This window comes from Garra rufa, chromosome 15 (assembly GCF_049309525.1).
Source record: "Garra rufa chromosome 15, GarRuf1.0, whole genome shotgun sequence".
In the NCBI taxonomy this organism is placed as follows: domain Eukaryota; kingdom Metazoa; phylum Chordata; class Actinopteri; order Cypriniformes; family Cyprinidae; genus Garra; species Garra rufa.
In genome coordinates, this window is record NC_133375.1 from 13,494,449 (window position 1) to 13,521,408 (window position 26,960).

Here is a 26,960-nt window from a genome sequence, read left to right on the forward strand (position 1 = left end):
TGTTGTCTTCCACTCTCACTTTATTGATTACAATAAATCCATTCAGAAGACTGATGGTCTTTCGCACAGCACATGGATCTCATTTTCCACAAAACTGGAAGGAAAACAAAAGCATGGAAATGACTTGTTGAAGAGTCTGGAAATGCTTTCCTTTATTTAAATCAGACAGAGGCAGCTCTTGGAGAGCAGAGAGGCTGTTTTTAAGTGGCTATCATGGTTTAGCATTAGCCTACAGGGGAATTTGAGTGCCTGTGGTGTCTGTGATGGTTGATGGAGAACAAAAATGGGAAAGTGAACAATAGTCATTTTGACATTTTTGGTTCTTCGCCTCAGAAACGCATTCCCAACCAGCAATAACTAAATCTGGTAAGCTATATAAATTAATCTGCATGTTTTTGGTTGTCTACTGCATTTCCTAAAGCTGTTTATTTCAATTTCAGGCCTTTACCTCAGTCTGTTTTTGGCCTCCTTCTCTGTGCCAGTAATGTCTTTTCATGACACAGGATATTAGCGGATTCTTGGGCAGAGATGGGAAGCCCCTCGCTGCTGGCTCTGGACGTTCACACGATCCCCTGAATATTTCTTCAGTTTTCCATAGAATTTGGGGAAAAGAAAAATAACTGACAGCAATGAAACAGAAACCACTGACTCTGCTAAACTTCTGGAAACAACTAGAGTTTTGTCTTGGGAACTGCCACACCGACTAAAATCACAAAGCATGAGGAGATAAAAAAACTTAAATAAATAGTTCACCCAAAAATGAACATTTGCTGAAAATGTAGTCGTCCTCAGGCCATCCAACATGTAAATGAGTTTGTTTCTTTATCCTAACAGATCTAGAGAAATTTAGCAACATCACTTGTTCACCAATGGAGGATACAGTGGATAGATGCTGTCAGAGTCCAAACAGCTGATAAAAACATTACAAAAATTCACAAGTAATTCACGCAACTCTAGAACTTCAAGTCTTGAATTACCTGAGGGTGAGTACATTTTTATTTTTAGGTGATCTTGGGTCTAACCCTGTGGCAAGGGCACCCATGGAGATCCTTTATGATATATTCTACCCAAGTCAAAATACTTAGCATGTCTAGTAGAGGTTTTTTTAGAGTGTTTGGTTGTTTAAGGCAAGAGGAAATGGCTCTGTCTCAAGGTACTCTCAGTCTGACATGATTTAGACCTTACTGCAGGATAATTGCTTTAACAGTCGACTGCTGGGTGGAAGTCATGTAAATGGACCCTTAAACCACATGTTGTTACATTTGGTTTATTACGCATGTTGTTGTTGTAAAGAAAGAATGGTGTATAACTCTGCCTCAGTGTTTTTACAGTACAACCACTGTACAGTACAGTACATTTATGTTAAATACCATCAAAAGTTGTCCAATCCCTGAATTAGAGGTTTAAACAACAAAGTGTCAAAATGTGAATCTTTTACTCAGTTTTCATAATGTAGCATCGAAAATGTAAACATAAAATTAAATGCATAACTGTTATCATAATCATTCTGAGTAATGATGAGGCTCCAGAGAAAATCATGAAGCAGAGGAAAAAATGGGGGTTAAAAAGCTGTTATCCACGGCTGTTCTGTTAAATACAGGTCTCTTCTTCACTAAAAGGTGAAATTAGAAGGTTAAGAGATGTTTACGCTATATCAATAAGTAGCCTGATGGTGTTTGTTGTATTTTCATCAAAAGAAGTTCAACCTGTATGAACATGTACTGAAGAATAGGATCCCTGTGTTTATGTCCTAAGACAGGAGATCATAAAGGTATATTAAAGCCAGCTGTGTGTTCAACTGCCTCACCCAGATCTGACACACACTTGAAGGAAAGGCTGGTAAAAGAGATGCCACATGTGGAAACACACATAAACTCAGAGGCTGATACACATTCTGCTTTGAGTCGAAACGGGTGGATTGTAAGGAACTGAGTTTGCACAAAAGTCAAGCACAAGAAAAGACAGCAGCAAGTTCTCAAACAACAATGGCCTTTCAGAAAAGATAAGACTAAAAAGAAAAGGCTGTGCAGATTTTCAGTGACTCTGAATTACAGCATTATGCCAGCAGGTGAATGTCCTTATGAGTGAAGTATTTTATTTTTTCCCGCCACTGAATAATAAAAATGTAAAAAGTTATTGCAACTTTTTTCTCAGAATTGTGATGCAAACGTGTGCAAGTTATAAAGTCAGAATTGCATGATATAAACTCACAACTATGAGTTATAAAGTCAGAATTGTAAGATATAAACTTACAATAATTTTTTTTTTCAGAATTGTGTGATAAAAACTCTCAATTCAATTTTTTCCTTAGAATTGCATGATATAAACTCGCAATTGCAAGTTATAAAGTCAGAATTGAGATATAAACTCACAATTCTGACTATTTTCTCAAAATAGCATGATAAAAACAAACATTTCTGAATATCTCAGAATAATGCAATTGCGAGTTATATAGTCAGATAACGCAATTTAAAAAAAATTTCTAGCAACTGCAAATTTACAGTATATTTTGCAATTCTGAATTTATAACTCGCAATTCTGACTTTTTTCAGAACTGAGTGATAAACTCTTAATTATGAGTTATAAACTCAGAATTGAAAGATAAAATAGATAAACTCAGTTCTGACTTTTTTTCAGAATAGCATGATATAAACTCACAAATTGCGAGTTAAAAAGTCAGAATTGCATGATAAACTCACAATTACGAGTTACAATGTCAGAATATAAACAAGTTAACTTTAGAACTCGCAATTCTGAACGTTTTCTTGCCAATGCTAATTTGTATCTCGCAATTCTGACTCTAAATTCTAAACACGCAACTGCGAGTTATAAAGTGAGAATTGTGAGGTAAACTCGCAATTATGAGTTATAAAGTCAGAATATAAACAAGTTAACGTTATAACTCAGTACTGAGTAATAAATTGTAAGTTTATTTCACTGATATGTTCTCAGAATTGCAAGTTTATATCTCACAATTTTAACTTTATAACTCGCAGTTGCAAGTTTATATCACACAATTATGACCAAATTTCTTGAAATTCTGAGTTTATATCTCACAATTCTGAGAAAAAAATAATTGCAAGTTTGTATCTTGCAATTGAGAGAAATAGACTTGCGAGATGTAAACTCGCATTTGCGAGAAAAAGTCAGAATTGTGAGATAAAAGTTGCAATTAACTTTTATTTTTTATTCAGTGGTGGAAACAGGCTTCCATAGTGAAGCATGGATTCATTCATGGAATGAAACTTATGGCTGCATCTGAAATGGCATACTCCTTTTGAATAAGTAATTACTTTGCAACTGTTAAAAAATCCTATATAGCAAGTTCTGGACCTACTACATTCATCATGTTTTCATTAAATGCCACCGAGCTCTGCTCGACTTAAAACGCATGTATTTGACTTAAAACGCACCTTTTCCTTTTGTTTGGAGTGTTCAGTGAGTATCGTCATGAAATATACGCCATTCATCCTGACCAATCAGGTTGTGAACGTATCACTATGGCTTTAGGTTCGGTATCTTTAGGTTCGCTGTCAAAAATGCCAGTGTGAACGCTAAGCAGACCAGGACCAAATGTATTATTAATTTTTTGGTCCAGACCAAACGAACCAAACAAACTGAACTACAAGTGTGAACACACCCTAAAATAATCATTCATAAAGTTCGAAAAGGTTGAAACGAATGACAAGGGTGTTTACAGTGTGCTCTCGTGTCTCGTGTCATAAAAGCATTCTGAGCCAAGGTGCAATTACATGAATTACATGACGCTCTTCAGCGCTCTTCTTCGTGAGTGTGCAGGCACAATCTTCTTTGTATTCGTTTGGAACTATTTTCATTGGCGGAGCGAAAACGAGCAATGTAACTACTGTAATATATACGTTATTCTAAATTAGATTCTTTATTAAACGGTTGTACAAATGTTACACTTTTTTTATAATCACAGTTAAGGCTATTTATGAAAGGGACAGCATTTCATTTCAGTATATTCCGGTTGCGTCAAAATGTTATATTTATATTATAACGTTAAAAAATAAGGTTTAAAAGTGAAAAGCGCTGTCACACAAAAAAAGTTGATCCAAATTCAAAACTGCAATTATAATATAAAGTTATAAAAAAAAAGAGATGTGCAGCTCTCATTCAAATTTCACAGTTCTTCATCTTTCCTTATTCAGCTTGTCACTCTGAAGGAGAGCTTTAGTGAAACAAAAGAGACATTCAGCTCCGGTAGCTACTCTCTGTACTGAATTTCAAAGCTTCTAGCAGCTTCCAAACGACTCCGCTCTCTCATTGTGTGTTTTTCATCCATTTTAGACGCCTGTGCCATTGGGAATTTATTTAAGCTTCTTCCTCGCCGTCTCCATGTTTGATTATCCAGATGTAGAAAAAGCTCTGGAGGGGGATGTTTTTTTACAGGCTTACTTTTTTTTTTTTTACAGTCGCTGTCTGAGTGTCTTCTTGCCATGTCTCAAATTTAATGGCTAACATAAAAAGACATTGTTTTTCTTGGGGGTGTTGGGATCTGAAGTTTAGTAATAATCCCTGTCATAGTCTTGTAATTGGTCATAGCTCATCATTTCATTCAAGTTCTGTTCCAAATAGGTAGACATCTCATCTGTGTAAGAAAAAAAAACAGATTACACTGTACGTAAAGCTATAATGGAACAGGAAATACTACCGTAGGCCATTACAGCTCAGGATATAACTTTTACCTGGTGGCAGGACTCCTAAAATTGCTGTGGATGAGACGTGGCCAAGCTCATTTCGAGCGATGCACCTGTATGTGCCAGAATCTATCTGACTGGCCTCTTCGATCTGCAGCCAACTGGAAAGTTCATACTTCTGAGGGCCACCTCGTGACTACAGGAACAACGGATAAATGGAAAAGCTGAGGAGGATCCTGACACACTTTTTCCTGTCTACTAAGAAACAAGATCCATATTTAACTTTTGTAGTTTTTGACAAGTTCATTAACGGATTTAACTAGGAACACCCTCCATGTTCCAAATCTTGAAGCCATAAACACCTGCAGTAAATCATTAGACATGAATATTTCCATAAAATCACTTACTTTGAGGAAAAATATGTGTAATGGATTTCAACATGGTATCACTAGCCAAAATATATAAAGGAATAAGGCCATCCAAGATGTAGATGAGTTTGTTTCTTCATAGGAACAGATTTGGAAAAATTTAGCATTACATCACTTGCTCATCAGTGAATCCTTTGTAGTAAATGGGTGCCGTCAGAATGAGTCCAAACAGCTGATAAATGACAGCTGACAGCTTCACAACACATTAAATGACGGACTGGAGTTATGTGGATTACTTGTGGATTATTGTGATGTTTTTACCAGCTGTTTGGACTCTCATTCTGACGGCACCCATTCACTGCAGAGAATCCACCGGTGAGCAAATCTGTTCTGATGAAGAAACAAACTCATCTACATCCACGAGGCAATAATCACGGTTACATACTACTTTACAGAGTTTCCGTTTGGAAGTGCTTTACCTGAACCGATATGTGGGGATCATCACCAGGTAAAATGATCTCTTTTCCATCTTTCCTCCATTCCACTAGCGCCATGGGAAATGCGAACACCTCGCAGAGAAATGCTATACTGCTGCCTGTTACGTTTACCAGATTATGCGGCGGCACCTTGATGATGGGGACTTGCCAGAAATAGAGAGAGGGACAGAGGTCATATCAGAGATCACATTTAGAAACCACTTCCTATGTCAGCCTGACTTGAAGAGCTGGTTAAAGGTCATAAATCTCCTCTTTAAAGTCACTGGGAAAATTATAGGGGCCAGGTCCAAAATTCCCAAGTGCTGGCAGCCCAGAGAGAAAAACACTCTTGAGATAACACTTCAAATCACTTGTGAAAGAAAACAAGAAAGAGACAAACAAAATATATATAAATATATATATATAGAGAGAGAGAGTATAATAACATGAAAAGGATGATAGATAAAATAAATAAATAAATAATGTTAAAAAAAGTTTATTAAAAAAAATATATATTTATATTTTATATTAATATTCAATAAATACTTGTTTAAAAACACCCTTCAGATCAATGTATTCCATGTATTAAATGTAAAAAATAAATAAAATAAATGATACTAATAAATTAAATCTTGTTTGGAAAAACACTTGAGATACTTTTATTCCAATAAATAAATAAATGTTTTTAAAAATTTAACTGAATAAAATTTAATTGAATAAATATTTGCTTAAAAACATTATTAAGATATGTTTATTCTATGTATTAAATAAGATAATAATATAGTAAACATTGGTTGGAAAAAAACACTTGAGATACTTCCTCCATGTAAGTAACTAAATAAATAAAATTGTTTACTTAATAAATATTTATATTTGTATATAATTATTAAATATATACTTGTTTAAAAACACTACTTTTACTCCATGTACATAAATATTTTTTTAATTTAATAAATATTTATATTTGTATATAAATATTTAAAAAAATTAAAAACACCATTTAGATACGTTTATTCCATGTATTAAATAAAAATAATAATACAGTAAATATTGGTTGGAAAAACACTTGAGATACTTCCGCCATGTAAGTAAATAAATAAATAAAATTGTTTACTTAAAAATAAATATTTATATTTGTATATAATTATTAAATAAACACTTGTTTAAAAAAACACTATTGAGATCTGTTTATTCCATATAATAAATAAATAAATAAATAATACTAATACTAAAACACTTTAGATGTTTTTAATCCATGGAAATAAATAAATATTTCAAATAATATATATTTATATGTGTATATAAATATAAAATAAATATTTGTTTAAAAGACACGATTGAGATACGTTTATTCCATGTATTAAATAAAAATAATCATAAAGTAAATATTGGTTGGAAAAACACTTGAGATACTTTTTACTCCATTTAAGTAAGTAAATAAGTAACTAACTAAATAAATAAATGCAATTCTTTACTTAAAAAAATAAATATTTATATATAAATATTAAATAAATATTTGTTTAAAAACTCCTCTAAGATATGTTTATCCCATGTATTAAATTTAAAATAAATAATAATAATAATAATAATAATAAAAGTAAATACTAGTTGGAAAAACACTTTCTTTACTCCATGTACTTTTACTCCATGTAAATAAAACACAATATACATTTGTATATTTCTGTTCTATTTATTAAAGAAAGAAAATAAATAAATGTATAAATAAATACTGGTTAGAAAAACATTACTGAAAGACAAAAATTAAATTAAATATTAGTTAGAAAAAAATCACTTTAATATAAATCAACTTAAAATAAAATAATAAATGTAAAAACACTTAAAACATTAAGACAAGTTTTCTTAAAGAAAAAAATATTGGTGGGCAAAAAAACTGTTCCATCTGTTAAAGAAAGAACGTAAACACATAAACACCTAAATAAACACAGACTGGTTGGAAAAAGCTTGTTTTGTATTATTCATACCTGTCTTGCACGGCCCGTCGCTCACATTGAGTCCAGGATTTGAAAAAGCTGCTTCTTTATATTTGCAAACATTCATGTAAGTCTGTCCGTCTGAGCCACACAGAGGTTTCTGGGACAAACACACACACTGAGCTTCTGGCTCCTCTCCGTCCGCTCCATCCGACCGGTCCAATTTGCACTCCAGATTCTCTCCGCACAGTCCATAATAGACGTTTCTCTGGCCGAGATCACAGGTCTGCCCCTCCAGGTTGGCGCACTGAGAGCAGCAGCCGCAGCTGTCCTGTACCAGCCCCGCTCTACAGCCCAGTGGGAGCGGGCACAGCTCCGGCACACACTCCTCACACTCCTGCGTCCTGTTCCCCTCATCAAACTCCTCCGTCCCTTTGTAATAGTCAAAGGTGGCCAAGTCCTCGTCCATGTAGTCATCTTTGTAATTGGGGAAACCGTCTGCAGCTCTGATGCTCAGAACCAAAACGGCAAACGTAACTATGTGCGTTAACATCGTGAGAGCTTATGTCTCGTGGCCAGGCTATGCCTGCAATGAAAGCAACTTTTTTCCCAAAGCTGCGGCTTCATCCCCGACTGTCGTTCTGCGTGTCTCTTCTCAGCCTCACAGCCTCAGAAACCATCTGTGGCTGAAAGAAAATAAACAGTTATCCTCCCCCATTCCCGCGACCTCACAGCTTCGTCCTATTGGATGCCAGAAGTGCAAGGGGAAAAAATCATGGTGCATTTTTGTGGTGTATTGAAAGTTTGCGAACACTGGGATTCCAAGAGTATACAGCGGGAGAATACTAACTACCACTAGGTGGCGGTATATGTCTACATTTTTTACTTCAAAATGAAATCTGGTTGTCAGAAAACCAGGAAAATAATATAATTATTTATAATCTATTTATAATTTACATATAAATATGCTTTCCATTGATGTATGGTTTGTTAGGATATGACAATACATGTCCAAGATACAACTATTTGAAAATCTGGAATCTGAGACTGAGAAAATTGCCTTTAAAGTTGTCCAAGTTCTTAGTATTGCATATTACTAACAAAAATTAAGTTTTAATATATTTACGGTAGGAAATTTACAAAATATCTTCATGATAATATCCTAATGATTTTTGGCATGAATGAAAAATCGATCATTTTGGCCCATACAATGTATGTTTGACTATCGCTACAAATATACCCAAGCTACTTAAGACTGGTTTTGTGGTCCAGGGTCACATTAGGAATTTTCATATGAGAAAGATTTATTAGTAAAATAATGGAAAGGGAAAACAATTGATAAATAATTCAATAAATAATGATAATAAAGAAAGAATTCCATTTATTAACAAACATATACATATTTAGTCAGTGTCCTGTCCTGAATATAATCTGCTGCTTGAAAAGGACCTTTGACATCTTGGCACTATTACAACTGATGGCACCGTAAGATCCTGAATAGCCTATAAAAGATTTGGGGATGGCCCTTAAGGTCCACTGTCCTGCAGAGATTAGCATTAACCCTAATGAAACACATGTGAAAAATCTAACCACAGTCTTTTTGGATTACAAGCAGGTGTGTTTGATTAAGAGGTTGGAGCTAAATTGTGCCACACAGTGGATCTTGAGAGCAAGATACTGATTCCATCCAAAGTATTAAAACTATAATGAATATTTTCACTGTTTGCAGCACAGGTAAAAAGATTGGCTATTGTTCATGTTCCTAAAGGTAAATCAGTTTTAAATTACGCTCATGGTATTAATTTTCAAGTGCCTAAGCAACTTAGACAGTGTTGTGAATTAAGAGGGGATCTGTGTTAATGGCATACACTTCTGATTAATGGTTAGAGAACATTTAGAACTATATTTACCACAACTAATTCTTTAACTGGGCAAATAAACCAACTGTAAACAGGCATTAACCGAATCCAGAGATGCTCAAGACGGATGCAAAGAGGGGAAAATCCTGTAACTTAGCAGGCAGAGCTAACTTACTGTTTACAATGCACAAAATACTGTAAGAAAATACTGAATTTCAGAATTTGGGGGTGTGGGTTTATATGAATGTTTCTCTGAGGAGAACTGATTGTCTTCAGAAAAAGTATGTTCTTTTCCTCTTAACTTTTAATGTAGTATTTAAAAACGCAGCACTGCTTTGTTTATAGCATCAACCAAAAACAACGCTGTATTGCTGCTGTTCCATCAGCACCACCTGCTGTCAGAGAGTGAATTTGCGTTCTCATTCAGCCTGTCTGCTGTTTCTGTTTCGTGCAGATATATTTTATATAATTTCACAAAGCTAAAGTCAGACCAATTTGTTTTGCTTTAAATTTTGAAATGCTAGCTACTAATCTAATTTACATCAAAAACTGCTCATGCCACACACTACCAGTCAAAAGTTTTTGAACAGGAACATTTTTGTTTTTTAAAGCCTCTTCTGCTCACCAAGCCTGCATTTACTTGATCCAAAATACAGCAGCAGCAGTAATATTGTGAAATGATTTTACTATTTAAAATAACTGCTTTCTATCTGAATATATTTTAAAATGTAATTTATTCCTGTGATCAAAGCTAAATTTTCAGCATCATTACTCCAGTCTTAATGGTCACATGGTCCTTAAAAAAATCATTCTAATATGCTGATTTGCTGTTCAAGAAACTTTATTATCATTATTATTATTATAAATATTTAAAACAGTTGAGTAAATTTTTTTAGGATTATTTGATGAACAGAAAGATTCAAAGATCAGCATTAATCTGAAATAAAAAGCTTGTAACATCATACACTATAACATCCGACTAGAGTAATGATAAAAAAGTCAGCTTTGAAATCACAGGAATAAATTACATTTTAAAATGCATGAAATCAGTTATTTTCAATATTTCAAAATTTTACTGTTTTTGCTGTACTTTGGATCAAATAAATGCAGGCTAGGTGAGCAGAAGAGACTTATTGAAGGGACTTACTGTTTAAAAACATTTGACTGGTAGTGTAGGTTGCATGTTTGTTTGGATCATATTTAAAATGCAGTGGTTCTGCAACTGTTTCATGCATTCTAATCAAAATAGGTGCAGTCAGGGAAAAAAAAAACGTGATAGGCCGTGAAACTGTCCAAAAAATTCATACATAAAAATTAATACAGATTAATTACAGATCATTGCACACATGTTGGTGACTTTGATGACTATACGATCTTCTGTTCAAATATAAATAAGACATTGCTGCAATTAAACCTAGAACTGCTTGTTGGTCCAAGATTTAGATATATATAGTTTTTATACTACTATCTACTTTGAAAAGCATTTATTTAATCAAGCTCCAAAAATGGCTTGTTTGAAATATGAATTGCCAGATGACATCACGGGGGAACAAACATTTGCATAAACACTGCCTCCAGGTCGGCGCCGATAGCCTTGTGGGCAGCGCGTCGACATATAGCGGCGTTGCGTTCCGGGCGTCCCGTGTTCGAATCCCGACTTGATGACCTTTCCCGATCCCGCCCCCCATCTCCCTCCCACTTCACTTCCTGTCGTGTCTGATCTGTCCTATTGTAATAAAGGCAAAAAAAAAAAAAAAAAAAAAAAAAAACACTGCCTCCAGAGCAAGGCATCGACGAATAGTCATCTTTTCACCATAGGCCCCGCCCACTGGCATTCAGTTACTTAATGGCTGATCACTTGTTTATGCGTAAAGTTGTGTCGCGTCAAAACCAACTAAAAAATTACAATCACTGCCGCTATCTTGCCCACACTGGATGCAGTATACAGATGCGCAATCACTTTCTGACACAGTCCACACGCGTGAGTCAATAGGACAAATGGAGTGAAAGAATGTTCACTTTGACGCATTTGGTTTTGTACAGATATCAGAAGGATCCCATGTTAAGGAATAAGTGGATAGTTTGACATCCTGGATTGTGTCAGAAGATTTTTCAGACTTTGGAGCATGTTGTTTTGTAAACAAGGCACAGTGTCATGGAGAGTTCACAAAGAAACATTTGTTGAAATTTGAAGTGGTACTAGATCTGACTGCAGCTGCATCACAAACGGTAAGTAAATTATTTAATAACGCTTTATCTGGAAATTACCGTTTTATTTTGATTATGTTGTCAAAACACTTACATGCAATAGCAAGGAGCGGGGCATTGATACTGTTTACTATGCAATGAAGTTAGCCAATCGTAACAGTGGCGGATTACTGACTGAATTCCTAAAGTATCTGCCCCTTAAAACAGGTCGTTTCTAGAGAGGGTCAAAATGAGGGTTTAAAATAATAATTTTTCCACATTTTTTACAACTCCTAAAAACTAAATAATAATCAAAAAACATTATATTTCAGGAGTTAAATGTGGTTGAGGTTTTTTAATTGTTGTTTTAGCTAAATGTAATGCTTGTTATGCCTTATTTTAGCTAAATGTAATGCTTTTTATGTCTTATTTTAGATTATTCTATTTCAATTTTGAGGTCCCCATGGAGTTTTCCTGAGGCCTTTGATTAAGAGCCACTGCCTTAACAGTGACTGGAATATCAGATCTTCAGAGTCTCTCTTTTTAAGCCCCATTAAAAAACCTTTTGTAAGTAGATTTGCATTTACCAATATGTAATCAGAATCAGAATTTTTTTGTTTTATTGATATCTACTTGTATTGTATTGCCTTTTTAATGTTTATCTCATTTTAATGTCCTAGCTTTGGCTATATTTTCATTTAATTTTGTTGTATATTTTGGTTTAGAAACTTTTATTTATACTGACTCTCTAAACCTGTGTTCCTAAAACAATTAATCATTTATGAAAAGCATGACCAATACTGATTATGATTATGAAACATATTTACTGACAAAATAAGATGTTTCCAAAATCTCACAGGATTCACAGTAATCGTGAAAAGCAAAGATGCATCAGCCTCTTTCTTTCAGTTCCACGTCCAGAGTTGGTCACTCTTGTTGTAGGTCCTGGACTCTTGGCACAGGTTGTGCTGAATCATGGGATATGGAACAAAGCGTGGCTGGGCGAAAACTGACAACTAATGAAATAACTTTGTGGGGTATCAAAAGAAAAGGGAGGGTAGGATGGCGAGGGTGAGGATGTTTGGCTGGTACTTCTTCAGCCCTCCCAGTGCCAGCCAGTCAGCCTATTAGGACCTGACTATGAGCGTGTTCTGGACACAGACGTGTTTTGGCAAAGTTTCCGCCCCTGAGCTTGCCGTATATATTGAGCCGCTGATGCCAACCCACAGCGACTGGCACATCCCGGATCTGGTAAGATATGCATATTATTGCTTGATTTATTATTGTTAGTGTTTCTTTTTATACATTTTAGCTACTTAAGTATGACATGCAACAACTCAATCTTGTCATTCATGCACCGTTATGCAATATTCAATTACCAACAGCCTGACACTAACATATTGTTTGCTTCCTAATCAATTCCTAATGTTATCTCTGAACAAAGCTCATCACACCCATCCTGGTTCACTATGGCAACTGATCACCAGAATCCTGCAACCAAGCAAAAACAACCAGTTGCCAGTAACTTCAAGGTACAGACATGTTGCCAGAGAACTGTGGTGTGTGTTACTTATCCGTTACTCCTGCTTACCTTCATTTATACTTTTTCTCCCATCTTTTTTGTTCCATAGTTGGTCATCTACGAACAGGAAAACTTCCAAGGCCGCTGTCATGAGCTGACTGGGCCCTGTAACAACATCCAGGAGGCGGACGTGGCGAAAGTGGGCTCAGTACTGGTGCTGTGTGGACCGTGAGTCTGTGTGTGAGACAAAGTAGCACGTTTGCGAGTGTAATATTGCGCAAGTTAATATTTAATAACTTACGTTTTAAACATACATTGTTCAGTTTGTATGTATAGTTTGTTCCTCTGCCAAGGATAACAAATCCAAATACGTGACTTCACCGGTGTTATGCCAAATTCTGACCCCCGCCAGATTACTACCCCCCTAGTATTGGTAGGTTTAGGGTTAGGTGTGGGGGAGGGGTTAGGATTAGGGGTGGGGTTAGGATTAGGCAATCAGGTAGCGATTTCAACGAGAGGGGGTAATAATTTTGCAGGGGTCGAAAATGGGCAAAACACCGGACGCAAAGCATTTGAACTTTGTGTCAGTACTTGCGTACGCGCGGCATTAGTTTACTGTCGGGGATTTGCTGTTTCGCGTCGCGTCGCGCCGCATTCAGAGTAGACAGCATTGCTGAATATAATGGGTTCAATTGTCTTTTGTTGCCAACTGTTGTTGCAGTTGTGTTTTTCGGTGTGTTTAAGGTTTAATAACCAACTTATTTTTTTTCTGTAAGAGCAGGCGTTGCCAGGGTTGCCAGGTTTTCACAACAAATCTCGCCCAATTTCTATCCCAAAACTAGCCCAATGGCATTTTTAAGGAGAGTCCCCCAGTAAAAGTTGCGTTTCGGGGGATAAAGATAACGTCATTGGAGTTGTTTCAACCCGTGGACATGAAAAACCTGCTTTCGCTGCTTGATATTGCAAATTGGTGTGTCGTACCATATTATTTTAATGTATTATCTTAATTATGAACAAAATGTTTTGACGTGCAAACAGTTTTACCATTTATTGCACGTTGTTATTCTTCTACCCTGCTGAAAAAAACAGCTAAAACCAGTCTAGGCTGGTTGGCTGGTTTAAGCTGGAAGTAGCTGGTTTTAGGCTGGAAAAGTGGCCAAAACCCCTCTAAGACCAGCCTGCTGACCAGCTATGACCAGCTAAAACTAGCCAACCAGGCTGGTTTTAGCTTTTTTTTTCAGCAGGGTAATTATTTCCCTATGGCGGCTTATGAACCGTAAGTCTCACTCTCACACATTACCGGAAAACAGCTTACTTCTGCATTGAAAAATAAGATGGATACTGCATTAATTGTATTTGCACCAATATATGTTCTATAATGCATTTTATAATCTAACAATGATAAAACTGTCTAAATGATAAGGTAGTGAGGGTATGTATGGAAGCATTTTTTTCATTTATTCCTAACTTTTATATCTGTTATATCTTGAAAAGTTTATTTTAGATTATAAACTGTAAATAGTATATTTTCAAATAGTTCAAAAGTAAGGATTACCTCCCCACCTAAGGATTTTGTTCACTAGTTGTCAGTCTTGCGCTAAGATGATTACTGCTAAACAATGATTTTAAAGTTGAAATTATGTGTAATGCATAATTTTTTACTTTTTTTCTGGAACACTAAAATATGACTCTGGACCACAAAAACGGTCATAATAAGTAGCACAGGTATATTTGTAGTAATAGCCAACAATACATTGTATGGGTCAAAATGATCAATTTTTATTTTATGCCAAAATCATTAGGATATTAAGTAAAGATCATGTTCCATGACAGTATTTTGTAAATTTCCTACCATAAATATTTAAAAACGTAATATTTGCTTAGTAATATGCATGACTAAGAACTTCATTTGGACTACTAGATTTTATTGCGCTCTCAGATTCCAGATTTTCAAATAGTTGTATCTTGGCCAAATATTGTCCTAACACCACTACATCAATCAGCTTTCAAATGATGTATACATTGACCCTTATGACTGGTTTTGTGGTCCAGGGCCACAAATGTCCAAGTTCTGCTGAACAAGAAGGTATTATGAAGACTTGTCGGCCTTTTGTTCCAGGTGGGTGGGATATGAGAAGCCCAGCTGTAAGGGGGAACAGTATGTGTTTGAGAAGGGTGAGTATCCTCGCTGGGACGCCTGGACCAACAGCAGACGCAGTGACTGCATCGTCGCCTTCCGCCCCATCAAAGTGGTAACTAAAACCGAAAGATCAAATGATTTTGAAGATCATAAAACATTTGAGTCAAGTGTGTCCAAATGTCTATATTAATTTGTTCCAAAGGCGATCTTTCCATATGTTCTACACTTCCTACGTCCTTGCAGGACAGCCAGGAACACAAGATCGTCCTCTATGAGAACCCAAGCTTTGCTGGGAAGAAGATTGAGATCATAGATGATGATGTTCCCAGCTTCCACGCTCATGGATACCATGAGAAAGTCTCTTCAGTTCGTGTGCAGAGTGGCACGTGAGTAAAACCTCAAAAACAGCTGACATGAGTACAGTGAACTTACATTTAAGACAATTTCTAATACTTTCCAGTCGAATCTTTTGATATCTTCCTGTACATTAATCAATTTGGGTTAATTTCTTGTTATCTTGGTTCCAGCTGGGTGGGCTATCAGTACCCAGGATACAGAGGATACCAATACTTGTTTGAGAAAGGAGAGTTTAAGGAGTGTTCTGAGTTTGGGGCCGTGCTGCCTCAGATCCAGTCCGTGAGGCGCATCCGTGACATGCAGTATCACCCAAGAGGGTCCTTCCAACCCTCCACCTAAGTTCCCAGCACTTCTCCTCAAACCCTAAAGCTTCTGAAACACCCCATCCTTTCCTTACCATTCACCTCTGAATGCTTATCCTTGACCCTTTCAGTTGTGTCAGTGATTCCATTTGCTACTGCTGAGAAATAAATAAGTGATTTTGCGTTATAATTGTTTTTCTGAGCTGTTATTTGGGCATTCACTGTTTTGTAAGTAATCAGTCGGCCATACTGTAGGCAGTGAACATTAGCAATGCCACTGCACCAAACAAACATTGCATATTTTGCTGATTATTGCTGCTGAAAGTCAGGTTTTTACCTGTACTAATTGGTCAGACCAGGAAAAACATTTGGAGTACAAATCAAGTAGAAGGAGAAGAGTGTAAAAAAGCTCTCTGAGGAGCAAATGGGTTTTTTTTGTTGTGGTAGGCCAAACTGAACCAGGATTTCCAGGTCAAGAATCTTGACAACATTTTTGTTCTTATCATTTCCGGTCAGGTAGGTGAAATATTAGGCTAATATCTTAATTAATACTGCTCATACATATCTTTAGCTCCTATTAACTGTAGTTTGTCAAAATATTGTCATTTCCTGCCTACTAAGTCCTTCTCTATATGATTTAGCAGCTTCCACACATTTTTTCTGCGGGTTAGACAGCATAAATTAGCAGAACAAAGTATTTAGTACATTAACTGTGCATGCTTTTGTTTACATCCGAGTATTGTCAATATGGCAGTGCTTAATTCATTACTTTTAATAAAAATAAACTCCTGAGAGCCCACTATATATATACTTACAGTCAGTGATGGGAATAACGGCGCTATAAATAAACGGCGTTACTAACGGCGATACTTTTTTCAGTAACGAGTAATCAAACGAATTACTCTTTCTCCCGTTACAACGCCGTTACCGTTACTGACAATAAAATGCGCGTTACTATAACTGAGAACACTGAAGCGGTTTTCATGCGAGCAGCGTCTTTCTCAGCCATAGGACCTCTCTTTCTCTGAGGTGTTTGTGTATGTTCGGGGCTGAGGCGGGACACATAACCAGTGATGATGATTGGTGTGGCTGTAAACGTGGTGTAACTGAGAACGCAATGATTGGCTTACATTGAGTAAATTTCCATTGTTTGCCAATCAGAGGCAGAGTGGTGCGGGTGTTCACACACAAGCACGCGCACGTTTAGTCGCACACACCGACATCCAGGAGTCACAACGATGGCAAGTCCAACAAGTTCAAAGGTAGCTTTTGAAAACTGGAAGTATAAGCATACTTTTCCCTTGCTGAGGTGAAAGGCAAAAATATTTATGTAACGTGCAACTTATGCAGGAAAAAAAGAGTCTCTCTGCGTCTGTGACAAGTAATTCTAAAATGAAGCACCTCACATCGTCACATGCCGCCACAAAATTAGTGGCTTAGAACGCAGGTGATAACGATATTTAAAGTTCTAAACCATCTTTATTTGTGCTTTATTGTTCCACTATAGTAATGATAATATTTATAATAATATGTTGAATCTGATAGTTGTCTTTCACGTTGTCCCACAACAACATTAAACTAGTGTAGATTAGTGTACAATGTTTTATATTTATTTTACAGTTATACTAATTAGATTTTTTAAGTAACGCAATAATTACTTTGACTGGTAATTAGTTACTTTTATAATGATGTAACTCAGTTACTATTTGTGAGAAGTAACTAGTAACTATAGCTAATTACTTTTTTAAAGGTATGTGCCCAACACTGCTTACAGTTAAATATGATTCCCTATAACACCACGTGTGCAAGTGTTCTTGGTATTTATGGCCTAATACAGTTGAAGTCAAAAGTTTACATACACCTTGCAGAATCTGCACAATTTTAATTATTGTACCAAAATATGTTATTTTTTTAGTACTGACCTGAACAATCCAGAGAAAATAATAGTTGAATTTGTAAAAATGACCTCGTTCAAAAGTTTACATACGCTTGATTTTTAATATTGTGTTGTTACCTGAATGATCCACAGCTGTGTTTTTTTTTTTTTTAGTAATAGTCGTTCATGAGCCCCTTGTTTGTCATGAACAGTTAAACTGCCTGCTGTCCTTCAAAAAATTGTTCAGGTCCCACAAATTCTTTGGTTTTCCAGCACCTTTGAGTATTTGAACCCTTTCCTACAATGACTGTATGATTTTGAGATCCATCTTTTCACACGGAGGACAACTGAGGGACTCATATGCAACTATTACAGCAGATTCAAACGCTCACTGATGCTCCAGAAGGAAAAACAATGCATTAAGAGCCGGGGGTGAAAACTTATGAACAGAATGAAGATGTGTACATTTTTCTTATTTTGCCTAAATATCATATTTTTTCATTTAGTACTGCCCTTCAGAAGCTCAACCCCAGCTCTTAACACATTGTTTCCTTCTGCAGCATCAGTGAGCGTTTGAACCTTCTGTAATAGTTGCATAGTTGAGTCCCTCAGTGTGAAAAGATGGATCTCAATCTCATATAGTCATTGCTGGAAAGGGTTCAAATATACAAAAATGCTAAAAAAAAAACAAAAAGAATTTGTGGGACCTGAAGGATTTTTCTGAAGAACAGCGGGCAGTTTAACTGTTCAGGACAAACAAGGGACTCAAGTGGGTATGTAAACTTTTGAAAGGGGTCATTTTTATAAATTCAACTATTATTTTCTCTTCTTTCTTCAGGTCAGTACTAAATAAAAAAAAAACAACATGCATTTTGTATGATCCCTCTTATTTTGCTAAAATAATTAACATTTTGCAGATTCTGCAGGGCGTATGTAAACTTTTGACCTCAACTGTATGTTCAATGACATGCAAGAACATAACAGAAAAGCTCTAAAAAGCACACAAAAAAAGAGGAATAAAATATATATTCATAGTAAATTTTATTATGAATTTACAGTATTGGACACTGGCATTACAACAGTGCAATAAACATCTTTACAGTCAAATTAAAAATAAAAAGGACAAATTACCCTTAAACACACTATAACAACTGTAGGCAGACAAAGAAAAGAAGCTGATAATAGTTGTAAAAAAAAAAAAAAAAAGAACCACATTACTCACATACCGTCAACATACCACCATCACAACGTTGACATCACGGGTGAAGACTCATGCGTTACAAAAGTGACTACCGGTTAGAACCGCTGTTCATTAACAGGTGAAAAGTGCTTGTCAGGTGGGAGTGGCACAACGGCCCTGCGTTTCTTTTTTTCTTTTTTTTTTCCCCCAAAAACACGGTAACAAGTGTGCAATGTAATGTGAAGGTTGTTTACAGTACTTTGACATTCCAAATTTCCCTTAGAGAACCAGTAAACAAAAGAACAAACTCAAGATGTGTGCACAAATGAAACATTTTCCCTTCTGCAATTATTCATTATTATCTTGTGGGGAGAAAAACAGATAGATGCTGCTTGTGCAATTTCCTATCATCATTTTTGGCCCATTGTTAAAGCAAGTTTTGGGATAAAAAGAAGAAAATAAAGTATAATAAAGGGAATGACTGATTGTACATGCGCAATTTTTCCAATCATGATATTATTATGGATTCAAACATGATGCATGTCTGAATGTTTCAAATCTAAAAAAAAAAAAAAAGAGGGTTATTAGGAGTGAAGACATGTGCAAACAATGATGAACTGAATTCATTCAGTGGCCCATCCAAACAGGTTCCCACACGCACATCGACACATACAGGGCCGCAGTTCATAAACAATTGATCGTGAAACAATCACCATTTTCCTTTCAAACCGACATTAATACAAATATAACGTTCTGTGATTAACATTTCATCATAACTAAATACACTTTCTATACAGACAGCTCAGCATTGATTTGTCGACTATTAAAGTTTAAAAATAAATTGTGATCGTCTATGGAAATTCATGTGCAACTGATCCCTATAACTGAACAAAACAAACAAAAAAATAGCATGAAAGCTGTACTATTATAAACATAAAAGGGTAAAAATAAACCAACGTCATACTCCAGTTATATGAAGTACTTCAAGGTTACTTGTAGGTGCGTGTGGTCCCACAGTTCCACCATAAAGGATGATCTCTCGCTCACTAGAGGTTAAAGTGGCTCTATGCAAAAATAATTTTCTTTCTCGTAAGAGCTATAGAGAAACTCCACAACACATACATGGACACACGCTTCACACACAGATCTCTGCTTCGCCCTTTTATGTCAGCCAGAAATCTTTTAGAAAGGCACCATGCACATGTACACGACTCAGGCTGGAGAAGAAGGCGGGAAAAACCAATGAAACGGAATGATGTTGTAGTCAGCAGCAGCAGCAGCAGCAGAATTCCCGTCAACTCCAGGTCAAAGGTTAAGGCTTCTGTCACGAGTTACAGCTACAGATACTGCAGTTATAAGGCATCCTGAGATGAAGGGGAAGAACACATGAGGTTTGTGTTAGATGAGCAGGAGCATTACACCAAAGGGAGATATTGTAATTGGTGATGTTCTTCGGCAAAATAAAATAAAATGAAAGAAAAGAATCAATACAAGTGACAATTTTCCTAAGTAGTACGACTTTAATACTTTACTAGGGCTAAAGTGGAGAGGACACAGATGCAGGTCTTTAGGAAGTTTAATTCATCCACAGGCATCTTCCCATTCTTTTCTCCTCTTCTTATCGCTAGGAAAGCAGTGAAGCCTTACATCGCTTCTCTTGCTGCCCTTAACGTGGCATTGCATCTGTATTTTATTTGTAAAAATAGCAACAGATAGTGCCAGTAGCTCACTGAATGCAACCATTTTATGTAATTAAAATAATGGTGTCCCCCACAGTCCAAAATATTTATAAAAAGAATAATGTAAGTCTTTCATCGATTTTCTACTATATATTTCAGTAAGAGACATCGTTTATGTTATATTAAGCTATACAAGTCTTAAAACTCCCTTTAAGCACAACTAGACCATCATGCTTAAATTGTGGCCCACATACCTTTATTTCTTTACTTATGTTCTTGCATTTTTTTAATTAACAGATTTTATTATAATTATAAGCAAAGTTTTGTATATTTCGACAACAAATTCACCAAAAAAATGACAATTCTGGAGATGTTTTGAAGAATGTTATTATAAGTAGTTTTGGTGACCATTGACTTTTCTGTAAGAGCTGTTCATCATTGGAATAATTTGCCAATTAATATTAGGCAGTGTTCCACTTTAGCTCAGTTTAAGTTGCAATTGAAAATATTGTTAAAGATGAGTCAGATGTGTGACCATTGAGTATTACTGTATCTTAAAGGAAGAGTTCACTTTCAGAAGAAAAATGTACAGATAATGTACTCACCCCCTTGTCATCCAAGATGTTTATGTCTTTCTTTCTTCAGTCGTAAGGAAATTATGTTTTTTGAGTAAAACATTTCAGGATTCTCTCCATATAATGGACTTCTATGGTGCCCCCGAGTTTGAACTTCCAAAATGCAGCTTAAATGCAGCTTCAAAGGGCTCTAAATGATCCCAGCCGAGGAAGAAGGGTCTTATCTAGCGAAACGATCAGTTATTTTCTAAAAACATTTACAATTTATATACTTTTTAATCTACACAGAGTACACACAGAGCTAGACAAGACGAGCATTTGAGGTTAAGACATATATAAATTGTAATTTTATTGTACATGGTATTTATTATATTGATGTTTTTGTTTTGTAATTTGTATTGCTCCTGCCCAGGGACAGCAGATAAAATTCAGCTCTGTAGCTAATTCTGGGGCAGTGTTTAACAGCCCACTGTCCCTGTCAAATAATGAATTAAATTAGACAAGCATTTGTGGTCAAAAAGTATCCTTTCTTATTATTATTTTTAGAAAACGACTGATCGTTTTGCTAGACAAGACCCTTATTCCTCGGCTGGGATTGTGTAGATCCCTTTAAAGCTGCATTGAAACGGCAGCTTGGACCTTCAATCCACTGATCCCTATTGAATTCCACTATATGGAGAAAAATCTCGAAATTTTTCCTCAAAAACCTAAAAAAAATTTTACTGAAGAAAGAAAGACATGGACATCTTGGAAGACATGGGGGTAAGTAAATTATCAGGAAATTATAATATTGAACATTTTTAATAAGTGTAAAAATTTAGGTGTAAAAATATTTATTTTTTGCTATGGTATCAAAACTGGGTTTCAAAAAGTTGTTAAGTTCTAATGTAACTGCACATACAGACACATAAGACCATTTACCTGCTTGTTCAGGCTGTACTGTCGTCATACTGACTCAACCGCTTTTTAGTCTTTAGTTCTTTCAGCCACTGAGGTGAGGACTCTTCTCTATGAGGAGACAGAGAGAAAAAAAATCAGAAACAAAAACACCATAATTGTCAGCACTGCCAAACAAGAGACAATTATGAGACTTTCTGGTGTCCTATGACCTAAAAGCACTCACCCGTTCTCTTTGCCGCCAGCAGGAGGCAGCACGCGGGCAGCTCGAGGCAAGAATGGAGATTTAGGTGAACGTGTGAGCTGAAGGGGTGAAGGGCCATCCGTCTGATTGTCTGACTCGCCTCTCTTCTTTAGCTGAGCCTGAAACAAATGAACAAATCTTGTGTCACACAAGCCACAAAACGATCAGCTTCCAAACTAATTTTAATATGAACTGCAGTCATGTATATCATATATGCCTTCAATAAACTGTTCCATGTCATATGTCAGGCTTTACACGGTTAAGAAAATGCAACTGGTGGAAAAACAAATCCCCAAAATGCTCTCACCTTCAGAGCAGACGGATCCATGCCAGGGAAGAGAGCCACTCTCTGAGGCTGAGAAACGGAGGAAGAACGAGATTCAATTCCCTTGGCTTGCTCCTCAGAGTCTGACTCCTCACCCTGCTTGGGAGAGTCTGTCTTCTCTTTTATAGACAGAGAGAAAGACTGGAGTGAGTACGGAGGACTAGATTTTATTGACTTTGCTGCGGTACAAAGGACCTGCAACCTACTTATACCCAACCTCATGGGATAAAATATGCAGGTACACACGTGTCTAGCTGCTAAGATGTGTGTAAGTACCTGTTGTGTCCCTGTAGCGCCATTCATCATCTGCTGCGGGTGCCTCGGGTACTTGTGATAAGAGGGCGCTGTGGCGGGCGGCTCGAGAGGGTGGGGCTCTGCGAGTGCTCTTCTTGTTCAAAGTGACCCTGGCACGTAGCGCACTAGAGTCTAACAGTGTCGTGGTGGTCTACAGAGAAAGACAGAGACATGTCAAACAAATGCCATGTACAGTTTTGCGCGTTTGCATTCAAATTAGAGACAGTTTTCAAAAAAATGAAAATTGTATCATTAGGCATCGTTGAATAAAGTTATTTTGGTTTTCTTTGCGCACAAAAACTATTCTCGTAGCGTTGTAAAATTAAGGTTGAACCACTAAATGAGCACCTAAATGTGATTTTTTTTTTTTTTTTTTACAATCTCTTTGAACTTTTTGAACCCTTAGTTTTGGTTTGATTGACTTTCATTGCCAGAATTCTCTTAAATTTCATTAAAATACTTTTATTTTTATTTTGAAGATGAATGCAAGTCTTACGGGTTTGAACGGCATGAGGGTGAGCAAATAATGACAATTTTCATTTTTAAGACCAACTATCCCTTATTGATGAAGACTGACCTCTGGGAACGGGAGCTCTGTCTGCTTTTGAGGAGACGCGGTCGAGCCATCTGTTGTGTCGATGAGAAGTGGTTGTTCGTTTGTGTGGGGTGGGGTGGGCTTCCGTGGAGATGGGGTGAGGTTGTCATCAGATGAAGGCGTAGCTGGAGTAAGGCTGAGGAGGAGAAGAGAGATATTTGACGGCGCTTTGGAATATCTCCCATTGCTCCCAATCAGGGCCATTTGTATGCACAATAGGTTAGAATATAACTTTAATCTAGTAATTGCTAAGTAGGGTTGGGTATCGTTTGAATTTTATCGATTCTGATTCCGGTTCCGATTCTACTTATCGATTACGATTTTTATCGATTCCTAATTCCGATTCCAATATGATAAAAAAAATCCATTAAAAAGTTTTTAGTCAAACATATTTATTCTGTCTTTTGCCTATGGTTTTACCAAATAATACCACAGAAAACAAACAACTAGTCTAATATAAATTTCAAACATTAAATTGTTAAAGACAAGTAATAAAATAGGAGCAAATCAATTAGCAATAGCATAAATAAATAAAACTGAACAAATGTCAGGTACAGAAATTGAAATCAAAAGTTTAAAAACACTGCATAGTTTGCTTTTCATAAATAAAATATTGATTAGTCCTCATTAAATTTATAAAAGACATTCGGTCAGCTAATGATTTTCTTTTGTTCTTTGATTAACATTTATGACAGGCGGCATGTTTATTAGACGGCTGTCTCTTTAACACCGAACACAGACCTAAGAATACTGTTACACATGCGTTTTCTTTCTTATCTGTTTACGTTCACTCAAGACAAAAAAAAACAAAAAACGCTGTGCTTATGAGGATATGCTGACGTATTTCGTTCATACAGGTCAATAAATGTGAAAGAGAAGTCAGTTCCGGGCCGGAACAACCTTTTCTGCAGTGGAAATGCACGGAACTGTTTCGAGAACGGACACAGGTCGGGAGCCCGCATCAGGACCGCTGTTCTCCGTGCTCGCGTTTCAGATATGTGCGCTGCCTGCAAACAATGCTCAAGTTCTTTTCTTTCCTCCACTTAAATCGTTTGAAAATCACATTAAAATGCGAACGCGGGAATCGTTAAGCGGAATCGAAATGCGCGTGTCTCATCGAATACTCGGTTAATGGAAATTTGGAACCGGTTCTAAAATGGAACCAGTTCTCGATACACAACCCTATTGCTAAATAATTAATTCTCATAATTCTGACTTTATTCTTGAAACATTATTACTTTATTCTCGAAACATTATGACTTTATTCTCGAAACATTCCGACTTCATTCTCTAAACATTCCACCTTTATTCTCGAAACACTCCAACTTTATTCTCGAAACATAATGACTTTATTCTCGAAACATTCCGACTTCATTCTCTAAACATTCCACCTTTATTCTCAAAACATTATGACTTTATTCTCGAAACATTATGACTTTATTCTCGAAACATTCCGACTTCATTCTCGAAACATTCCATCTTCATTCTCGAAACATTATGACTTTATTCTCGAAACATTCCACCTTTATTCTCGAAACACAATGACTTTATTCTCGAAACATTCCGACTTCATTCTCTAAACATTCCACCTTTATTCTCGAAACACTCCAACTTTATTCTCGAAACATAATGACTTTATTCTCGAAACATTCCGACTTCATTCTCTAAACATTCCACCTTTATTCTCAAAACATTATGACTTTATTCTCGAAACATTATGACTTTATTCTTGAAACATTATGACTTTATTCTCGAAACATTCCGACTTCATTCTCGAAACATTCCATCTTCATTCTCGAAACATTATGACTTTATTCTCAAAACATTATGACTTTATTCTTGAAACATTATGACTTTATTCTCGAAACATTCCGACTTCATTCTCGAAACATTCCATCTTCATTCTCAAAACATTATGACTTTATTCTCGAAACATTCCGACTTCATTCTCTAAACATTCCACCTTTATTCTCAAAACATTATGACTTTATTCTCGAAACATTCCGACTTCATTCTCGAAACATTCCATCTTCATTCTTGAAACATTCCGACTTCATTCTCTAAACATTCCACCTTTATTCTCGAAACATAATGACTTTATTCTCGAAACATTCCGACTTCATTCTCTAAACATTCCACCTTTATTCTCGAAACATAATGACTTTATTCTCGAAACATTCCGACTTCATTCTCTAAACATTCCACCTTTATTCTCAAAACATTATGACTTTATTCTCGAAACATTATGACTTTATTCTTGAAACATTATGACTTTATTCTCGAAACATTCCGACTTCATTCTCGAAACATTCCATCTTCATTCTCGAAACATTATGACTTTATTCTCAAAACATTCCGACTTCATTCTCTAAACATTCCACCTTTATTCTCGAAACACTCCAACTTTATTCTCGAAACATAATGACTTTATTCTCGAAACATTCCGACTTCATTCTCTAAACATTCCACCTTTATTCTCAAAACATTATGACTTTATTCTCAAAACATTATGACTTTATTCTCGAAACATTATGACTTTATTCTCGAAACATTATGACTTTATTCTTGAAACATTATGACTTTATTCTCGAAACATTCCGACTTCATTCTCGAAACATTCCATCTTCATTCTCGAAACATTATGACTTTATTCTCGAAACATTCCGACTTCATTCTCTAAACATTCCACCTTTATTCTCGAAACATTCTAACTTTATTCTCGAAACATTATGACTTTATTCTCGAAACATTCCGTCTTCATTCTCGAAACATTCCGACTTCATTCTCGAAACATTCGTCTTCATTCTCGAAACATTCCATCATCATTCTCGAAACATTCCGACTTTATTCTGGAAACATTCCGACTTCATTCTCGAAACATTCCATTGTCATTTTCTACAGTGATGCGCGGGTTGATCCAAAATGAGCGGGTGCCTGCGGCTACCCGCTGTTACCCGCGGTTACGAGTCATCCAAAAATATTTTAATGATATTCGGGTCGCGGTTGGTCGGGTCGTTTGAAATAAAGATGCCAATTAAACCTTTGTAATTTATATAGTACTAGATCATTTTCTATGAAATACATAGACCTACACTTTATTGGCTGAATAATATTTACCTTTTGAATGTTGACAAAATGCCCGATTTCCCTTGAACTGAGCAATACCATTGTACCATTTTAATAGGCTACTTTTAAACACATATAGCTCAGTAATGTCAGCTTTATGTATTTTCTGAGAGGGGGTGGGATTTTTGTTGGAAAAGTCGGGGGAGAGACGCTAGGGCTGGGCCGATAAACGATATCATATCGAATCGCGATAAAATTTATGTTAATAACGATGATAGGCTCTAGACATTTTTTGCTCGATATGGATTAATCTAAGAGCCAATCACACAGTAGAAATATGCGACAACAGCCAATCAGCGTACAGCGTGCGTGTGCACGTCAAAGTACAAAGTTCATTTCCTACCGCACTTTGCGAAGCAAACTTAA

At 36.1% G+C, this 26,960-nt stretch overlaps 3 protein-coding genes across 3 annotated transcripts in view; 1 reads left to right on the forward strand and 2 right to left on the reverse strand.

The window, feature by feature from the left end:
* Positions 1–3,879: 3,879 nt before the first annotated feature.
* Positions 3,880–8,164, reverse strand: kazald3 (Kazal-type serine peptidase inhibitor domain 3). The gene is made up of 4 exons (XM_073819429.1): positions 7,488–8,164; positions 5,509–5,669; positions 4,710–4,857; positions 3,880–4,612 (listed from the first exon to the last, which is right to left on the reverse strand). The coding sequence occupies exons 1-4, from the start codon at positions 7,987–7,989 to the stop codon at positions 4,527–4,529; spliced, it is 897 nt and encodes a 298-aa protein (XP_073675530.1). The 5' UTR covers positions 7,990–8,164; the 3' UTR covers positions 3,880–4,526.
* A 4,506-nt stretch (positions 8,165–12,670) lies between these two features.
* On the forward strand, positions 12,671–15,993 carry crybb2 (crystallin, beta B2). Its single transcript, XM_073819110.1, has 6 exons — positions 12,671–12,733; positions 12,927–13,014; positions 13,114–13,232; positions 15,124–15,256; positions 15,388–15,530; positions 15,672–15,993. Exons 2-6 carry the CDS (start codon positions 12,952–12,954, stop codon positions 15,838–15,840), a joined length of 627 nt encoding a protein of 208 aa, XP_073675211.1. The 5' UTR covers positions 12,671–12,733; positions 12,927–12,951; the 3' UTR covers positions 15,841–15,993.
* Positions 15,994–18,701: 2,708 nt separating this feature from the next.
* LOC141286696 (uncharacterized) overlaps positions 18,702–26,960 on the reverse strand; it is a 56,989-nt gene continuing 48,730 nt past the window's right edge. Inside the window, exons 8-13 of the mRNA XM_073818776.1 lie at positions 23,451–23,604; positions 22,856–23,024; positions 22,562–22,698; positions 22,237–22,373; positions 22,035–22,121; positions 18,702–20,223 (exon numbers count right to left, since the gene is read on the reverse strand). Of these exons, the coding sequence (XP_073674877.1) occupies positions 22,043–22,121; positions 22,237–22,373; positions 22,562–22,698; positions 22,856–23,024; positions 23,451–23,604 (676 nt within the window). The 3' untranslated portion in view covers positions 18,702–20,223; positions 22,035–22,042. The remainder of the gene's footprint in view (positions 20,224–22,034; positions 22,122–22,236; positions 22,374–22,561; positions 22,699–22,855; positions 23,025–23,450; positions 23,605–26,960) is intronic.

What these genes read in the sequence shown, in the direction of transcription:
- kazald3 (XM_073819429.1), bottom strand. Translation starts at nt 7,989, where the DNA reads ATGTTAACGCACATAGTTACGTTTGCCGTTTTGGTTCTGAGCATCAGA. An exon ending in CGACGGGCCGTGCAAGACAG is followed by an intron (nt 5,670 to 7,487) that starts GTATGAATAATA and finishes ATTTCTGGCAAG; the next exon opens with TCCCCATCATCAAGGTGCCG. An exon ending in ATCCCCACATATCGGTTCAG is followed by an intron (nt 4,858 to 5,508) that starts GTAAAGCACTTC and finishes TTGTTCCTGTAG; the next exon opens with TCACGAGGTGGCCCTCAGAA.
- crybb2 (XM_073819110.1), top strand. Translation starts at nt 12,952, where the DNA reads ATGGCAACTGATCACCAGAATCCTGCAACCAAGCAAAAACAACCAGTT. An exon ending in GTACTGGTGCTGTGTGGACC is followed by an intron (nt 13,233 to 15,123) that starts GTGAGTCTGTGT and finishes CTTTTGTTCCAG; the next exon opens with GTGGGTGGGATATGAGAAGC. An exon ending in GTTCGTGTGCAGAGTGGCAC is followed by an intron (nt 15,531 to 15,671) that starts GTGAGTAAAACC and finishes TCTTGGTTCCAG; the next exon opens with CTGGGTGGGCTATCAGTACC.